We start from the raw sequence: 7795 nt of genomic DNA on the forward strand, positions 1-7795 counted from the left end.
AGAAGAGCTCCAATTCTATACAATGCTCACTGTGGCAGGGACACAAAGAGGGATTCGGGTTGTGATGAAGCCCTGAGGGTGCTGCGGTGGAAATGCATGAGAGGAGATGTCCCGCGAGACCCCAAACCTGAGCCACTGCTATGAATAACCTGACAGGTTCGCGGAGGAGAGCGGTGCTGAGGTGCCCTAATGAAGCACGCTGCAACAAACTGGACCAGGCAATATGGACCAGGCTCTGCGGATCCCCTGTCTTCTGAAAGTGACTGCAGATGCACAAAAATAAAAATGCATCCTTTTTATAGTTTATATCAGTGTAATCAATATGTTTGAATGCAAATAGGCAATTTAAAGTGTACCTGGACAATAAAATATGATTCAGGCAACAGTTGTTTAACTACAGAATCAGACCCAGAGCCCATTTATTTGTGTGTGCATCTGAAAATTAGTATGTCCTTCATTGAGGTCACTTTCCTCCTCAAGTTCAGCTCCTATTAAGAATCTGCTAACAGGACCACAGTGCAAAGGACTGGATTGACGAGATGCTGGATTTGTGAGAGGACCCCCTCGGGACAAGATCTATCGAGGGATCGATGCACCATAGGGGAGCACCATCACACAGTATAAACAGTGCGTTTAGTGCAGGATGCATGCCAGAGTTTGTTTCAACAAGGTGTCCTGGATGACCTTCCTCTGGTGCTGGACCCAGAGGGAATGCACCAGATAATCAGGTCTCCAAAACATGACAAATGTGCTGAAAGCATATCAATGTGTAAAAGGTTTACATGTAAGAATGGATGAAATGAAAAAAAACAAACACAAAAGAGTTATACATCTTATTATTCCAAGTGACACAGTGGAATATGTAGAGAAATTATCATGTAAAATATTAAATCTAGTAATTGCATCGGGTGGGTTGCTCAATATTCTGCATATTTTCCTTGTTATGATATACAATTTTACAATTCAATAATGGGCTAAGTAAGAGTTTAACTAGTTTTGTGATTCTTGGCCAAGGAAGGACCATTACTTCAGAGACAACACTCTGCTCTAGCACTGTATTTTATGATGGAAAAAGTGTTTGTCACAGTTCTACATGTCAACAACATGTCACATTTGAATTCTTCTTTTGACTTTCAAATCCCAACAATGGAATCACACCCCAGTATTTCAGCATTTTACCATTGAGAGCGTTACTTTTATTCTAAAAGCTTAAAATCAATGTGTCAGTCAATGCTCTCATTTATCAAATGGCTGTTAAGTGGCGTGGCGAGCGGCAGATCAATCGCAAGATCTATTTAGTTGTGTAACCTAATTCGATTGTGTTTGTCTGAAAAACAAAGGAGTCCTCCAATGACGAACAAAATCCAGCAGGTGTCGCTGCAAACTGGATGATGACTGCTCAGAAGTACTTTTACAGGGGAGGAAAAAATACGGGAATATATGTAATTTGAAAAGGTATTAATGTGTTTATTAAAACATGCACTTGATGCCAGACGTTGCAGTTTGATCATCCTTAAATCCATCAACTGTGTGAAGGGCACTTTGCTCCAGGAAACGGAAATTGGGCCATACTCAGAAACACACCCTGAAACTGACTAATCACAAAACTGATCAAATCACTGAACGCAATTAATCACCACTCATCAGTGAAATTAAAGTTTTTGCATGTGAGGGGGGGGGGGGGGGGGGGTCACAGCTCAGAACATGTGTCACAGCCTGTGTGCGCGAGTGGAGGTGTCACAGGAGAGGTGAGTGGTGCCTTTGTTTGGATGTAAACCGCTGAAACAAATAAGTAGGGCTGGCCGCTAATCTCGCAGAATATGCAAAGCTGCAAACACCCTAGGGGCTGCAGGAAGAGACACGGCTGGAGCCGAGACACGGCAGGAACCAGTGCATCTGTGGAATAACTATCATAAGGAAGGAGTGTGCGGATGGTGCACTGTGTATGAGTGCAACTGGGAAAAGGAAAGTCGTGGATCGACTAAGTGTTTTTTATTTAACTTCTGTAATAATTTCCAAACACTCTCGATAAAAAACTTCTAATTTGGGAAGAAGGCAAGTGTGATTACAGCGGTGGGATATCCTCTCCGGAGCTCATCCACCTGTTGGAGCTGCTCTCATCGGTCCAGGTAAGAAAATCCCCAACAAACGATCCCCACACACTAACAATCACTGTGGTGATACGCCTGTATATACATTCGAGTTTTACTTTGTATTCAGCGTTGTGTTTTTGTTTTAGGAGCTAAGGGAAATGCCTTATTTTTTTAGCTTTGTAACATATCAATAAGTAATTTGGTTGAAGATGTACAAGCATTTTCCTTTAACCTATAACTTCAGAATCCTAATTTGAGGATTTACTCAAATTGTAGATTTTTTTAATGTGATAGGGAAAACTTTATACTAATACACAATCAGTCAGTCAAACAATAACACCTTATTCATAAGCGGTTTTTAAACAAACTAAATGTACGTGCTAAAGATATAAAGTATACCTAACCTAAGGCAGAGTGAAAATAATAGAAATAGATAGAAAAACTCATAACTAGATGATAAAATATAAAATGTGTATAGCGTGTATAACAGTGTCTCTATAAATTAAGTAGTTCACAGTTCACATCTGGATAATGTTGCTTGTAATTGTTGGATTCTTCAGTAACTTAGATGCATTTAAAGTTGACATGTTAAGCCTTCACACCAATGAGTTCAGTTTTCATTGTGGAAGTCCCCCATGGGCCCATTACATGGATCAGATGCATGCCAAATCTACATTGTCTTATTTAAGAATAAGCGATGCAAATAATACAATTTCCATTGAAATCATGTTTAAATAATCAATGTGTTTTGTGGCAGGTTTTCAAAGAGAATAATAGACTCTGCAGCGAAGCCATGGAGCCGACCAGTGCTCCGAGGGGATGTGGCTCCAGCATCAGCTCCATATATTACAACCTGTGCGACCTTACTAAAGTGTGGGGGGTCGTGGTGGAGGGCGTGGCTGCTGTTGGCGTGGTGACCTCCTTTGTCCTGTTCATCATCCTCATGGCCTGCTTACCGTTTGTGACAGACAAGACGAGAAAGGGTACGATGGCCTTCCAGGCCGGCATTCTAATCTTTACTCTGGCCCTCTTTGGACTTACGTTCGCCTTCATCGTGGGCCGGTCCTCCACCAGCTGTGCTGCGCGCAGGTTCCTGTTCGGAGTGCTGTTCTCAGGCTGTCTAGCCCTCCTGGTGATGCATGGGCTGTGGCTTGCCCTGCTGGAGCAGAGAGGCCGGGCTCCCAGAGTCTGGGTACTGTGCCTGGGAGCCCTGGGTCTGTGGCTGGTTGAGGTGATCATCAACACAGAGTGGCTCGTCATCACTTTGGTCTGGAGGCCACAGGGCAACGTCACTGTCCCTGACATGTCCTGCAGCATTGCTAACCAGGACTTTGTGATGGCACTCATCTATGTAATGGTTCTGCTGTTAGCTGTGGTGCTGATGGCTATACCCTCAGTGACACACAAGCAGAAGCAGTGGCGCAGAGATGGAGCCTACATCCTGGTCACAGGGCTCCTCACTGTGGCTATCTGGGTAGCTTGGATTGTCATGTACATCCATGGGAACAGAGTGGCCGGGAATCCAACTTGGGACGATCCCACTCTGGCTATAGCTGTGGTGTCAAACGCCTGGGTGTTCCTCTTCCTCTACACTATCCCAGAAGTCTGCTTGCTGACTCTGAACAGCCCAGACCAGGAGGAGCCCCATGATGGAGAACATATCTATCCCACCAAGAAACTGGTTTATGACAACATCCTCAAGGACGTGGAGACACCTCATCAGAACGTGTACCTGGAGAACAAAGCTTTCACAATGGACGAGCCTACAACAGGTACGACATGGCAGTAATAATGAAATAGAGGTGTTTATAGTGTGTTAAATAGAGAGGCATAAAATATCTACTCTACAGAATTGTACATTTGTTTGGTGGAAATTATCAGCCACATGGCAATAATCAGAGAAGAAAATAAGAATAATACTAAAGCTAAAAGTTGAAGTCTACAAATAATTGAAGACAGAGTTGTAGCGGCTTTGCACGTTCTGATGGTTTTCTTCCTGTTCCATTTGTTTAACCAGCTTGTGCATGGTTATCTTGATATATGCTGCGAATACTGATTCACATAACTGGTCAGGTTTGGGTAAATGACTGTTCTCTTTATCTTCCAAGTGTCATTCCTGTTTTTCAGTTTATGATGAAGTCCGACCTGAGACAGAAACAAGTATCATAGTCCGCTGAACAATGATCATTTCCCTCTTCCAACCTTCTCTTTACCAGTGCCCACAAAGCCAGTGTCTCCATATGGGGGGTACTATGGTCAGGTGCGAAGCTGCGTTTACCAGCCCACTGAACTAGCCCTGATAGCCAATGGTCTGACAAAGGTGAGTGTGTTCATGATACTTTACACCACAGAAAAAAAAAAATCCTCCTCGTCGCCGAATCTGAACTAATCCTTCCTCTCTCTGGGCGTTTCTATAGATGGACCAAGACGCTGGGATGTGTCGACCCACATCCCCCTTCAGGAGTTCAGGAGGCAGCAGCTCCCCGCCTCAATCACCAAATTCCTTACCATCCTAGGGAGTGTGCCACAGGAAGACTGTAGAGAACACATTGCACATTCGGTTTTTAAAGCAATGAAATGAATCCCCAACAGGCTTTTTTTCAAGCTTAAGAGTTCCTAATAGCAAATGTAATGCATCGTCCATTTCTCTTCCTCAGGAAGATGCTTGAATCTACTTAGTTTCCTCTGTTTGTGCAGTAGGCAGAGTTTGATAAATAAAATATTACAATAACTGTAGACCGGCGGCCGATGTTTTCATAGCCGATCTTAAGATTTCCATATGGAAAGGTTCACAAGTTTAGCTCCTCTATTTTACTTCCATTCTCACCAGTATATGGAAACTAGTGCTTCCATCTTTACTGTCAACTGTTAAATCAGAAATCCAGAAAGAACAGAGTCTACTGTATGCATCTTTCTTTGAGTTAAAGTCAATCTTAGGTGACAACTGATCAACTGTGTTGTCGGTTCCAGACATGAACTCCTTCGGTGCATGTGTGAAAGCAGCTTATTTTAGTTGTGTAAAAAAACTAAAGAGAGGGATTAAGTACCGGGGGAATAAAGCAAGTGGCTATAGCCTCAGTTGTGTGCAGTGTAAAGCCAATGTCTTTGTCTATACTGGTATTGATTACATTATAACCAATGATTTTTTTGTGCCGTAACAATCTGCTGATTCAAACTCGTCTGTTAATAGGTTCACTTGTGAAATAATGTCATTCAGACTTCCTTTGAAAGCCATATGATTTTGTAGCATCTTGGATTTATAAAGAAATTATATATATTGTATGTATAAGGTGTAAATTGTAATGTATTAAACCTGTAAAGCTTACTAAAGGCTGCTGGATCATTGGTTTTCCCCGGGAAACAACAAGAGGAGGCAGCCAGGAGGTGTCAGGTATTGCAAGAGGAAGTTTGACCAGGCTTTCCATCTGGAACAACCTAGAACCATTATTTACATATTTTGCTTGATAAGGTCGTAGGGGCTGGCACGCACTTTGAGCTGAACAATTTTTTCACTGCTTTACAAGGAAAAAACATGGCAACAATAAATCCATGTATTGCTCTTCACAAGTTTGAATCTAGGACTGCAATATCCTTAGTAGAGCCGAGTCGATGCATGATTGATTTGAGTTTGGAGCATGACACTGAGCTTTTTTATGGAGCGAGTGATAGAAACTACAGTGTCTGAAAGCTGCAACAATAAAATGCTGCCAGGAGCTTTCGAATCAAGGATGTTTGTTGCACAAGAATCAGAGTGGAGAGTCGATAATCATGAGTAATGGCACAATTCATACACACTCATCTTTATACAGACTGAATGTGGTGTATTTACTGAGGCCGTTTTAAAACACAACTGGATATACAATGTGGTCATATTAGTTTTAGGAAACCAAAAATGGACCACTACATTGACTTGCGATTAGTTCTTCCTGTTCACTACACAGAGGGGAACATTTGTTCACATTAATTACACACACACACACACACAGTTACGGGTGAGCTGCGGCTGCCTAGCAGCAGGCTGACTAAGCTCTCTCCAAATGACTCCCTCCATCCCGTAGTGTCAGCATCCACAGGTCATTTCTTGCAAACAAGAAATCAGTCAGATCACAAACAACTCCATCTGATCTCCAGTGCACATGTGAAATAAAAACCTGCCGACAGAGCTGCTAAAGAAAAAAGCTCCATTCAGATAAACAGTGCAGCTTGTCAACAAGACAAATGTATCCAAATGTGAACTAAACAAGAGAACAGACGTTTGAGAGAATGTTCTCTTACAATTTCTAACAACAGTGACATCTTTGCTAAGCAGTTACTGTCCAACTCTACAAAAAAGGGGATATGCAAATACAGTAAACCTCACTTAAGTGTCTATTGTTCAGTCAATTCGACTTTAGTTCCAGATCAGTGAATTGTGCTTAATTCGCAACAAACAGCATCTTTCTCTGACAGGCAGCTGCTGTAAATCCCCTGGCATTATGAATGGCTGTCTTGTGCACATGGACTACGGCTGGTTTCGTGACCAGTGAGTGGCTGGGCTCAGCTCGAGGGAGTCGGCACTACCAATCACAGGCAGCTGTCCCCACTTACTGCATTTCCCGGTCACTGTGACAACCCTCAGAGGGAAAAATAAAAACCTGCTGGTCAAGCTGAACAAACCGAAAGGATTGAACCCACAGGTTTATTACTTTTATTACCATCAGGTGATTCTATTCAGTAGATAGATACTGCAGTGTTTGCTTTTTGATCTAGGATCCTCTGAGAGGTCAATGTTTCAAACCAAACATCTGAATTTGTATAGTTCGTCCCCTAAGCCCAATAATGAAACAGTGGCCTTGTTCACGAGGGTTAAACTTTTTAGGATTACAAATGGAAATAGCAGTGCCAAGTCTCCCACATTTAAAAAGACTGATGTGTTTAATTTATCCCTGGATTCAGGCTCTCGAAGGGAAACCGGGCATTACCAGATTTTACATTTTGTTCCGTGAAAGCTTTGTTTAAATTAATTCCAACCGAGGATTATAGATGTGAGGTTCATCAGCCTGCTGTTCGGATGACAAAAACAGCAGGCAAGACAAGGCCAGGCAAATTTATTTGTATATAGAACCTCTTAACAACTAGGTAATGCAAACTGCTCTAAGAAATTTGAGAAAACCCATCGGATGTTATTCAAAGATCTACAGGTCATGTAACTAAAAGCTTTAGGATAAATGCTAATTGGACCCGATCGTTAGATTGTTTTCTGAGCAGCATCAGGAGTGAACTTTGAGGTACATTGAGGTTTAGATGGAAAACCCAGAGATTGCTGCTAATGAAGATTATGCGATATAATTAAAAGCTCCGTAATATCTATTAAAGAGACATCACAGTGAGACTGGTTTGTTAAATTAATTAGTTTTTTCCTTTATTTATTAAATTGTACTTGACTTCCACTCTAAAATATGCTAAAAGACAATTTAAATTAGTTTTGACAAGCACATCTTGTATTGTATGGCATGGGGTACAACCAAAAATAGATTTTATGTAATAAACAAAAAATGGTCACCAATTATTCAGCCTGCATTTGCCTTCAGTCCCACATGCAAAACTGTAAGAAAACCAGCTGGGAACACTGAGGCCTGCCATCTAGTGGAACTACAGAAAACAAACAGAGGTTTATATTTTCCTTGAGATAACATAATTTTTATTGTCCATCACATCACACT

The 7795-nt window shown here is 41.8% G+C and overlaps 1 protein-coding gene across 1 annotated transcript; it reads left to right on the forward strand.

Annotated features, from left to right (window-relative positions):
- The first annotated feature begins 1714 nt into the window (after window positions 1-1714).
- Window positions 1715-5647, forward strand: LOC133970474 (G-protein coupled receptor family C group 5 member C-like). Its single transcript, XM_062407297.1, has 4 exons — window positions 1715-2129; window positions 2851-3865; window positions 4310-4413; window positions 4511-5647. Exons 2-4 carry the CDS (start codon window positions 2887-2889, stop codon window positions 4607-4609), a joined length of 1182 nt encoding a protein of 393 aa, XP_062263281.1. The 5' UTR covers window positions 1715-2129; window positions 2851-2886; the 3' UTR covers window positions 4610-5647.
- The last annotated feature ends 2148 nt before the right edge of the window (window positions 5648-7795 follow it).

Source organism: Platichthys flesus, chromosome 16 (genome assembly GCF_949316205.1).
Source record: "Platichthys flesus chromosome 16, fPlaFle2.1, whole genome shotgun sequence".
In the NCBI taxonomy this organism is placed as follows: domain Eukaryota; kingdom Metazoa; phylum Chordata; class Actinopteri; order Pleuronectiformes; family Pleuronectidae; genus Platichthys; species Platichthys flesus.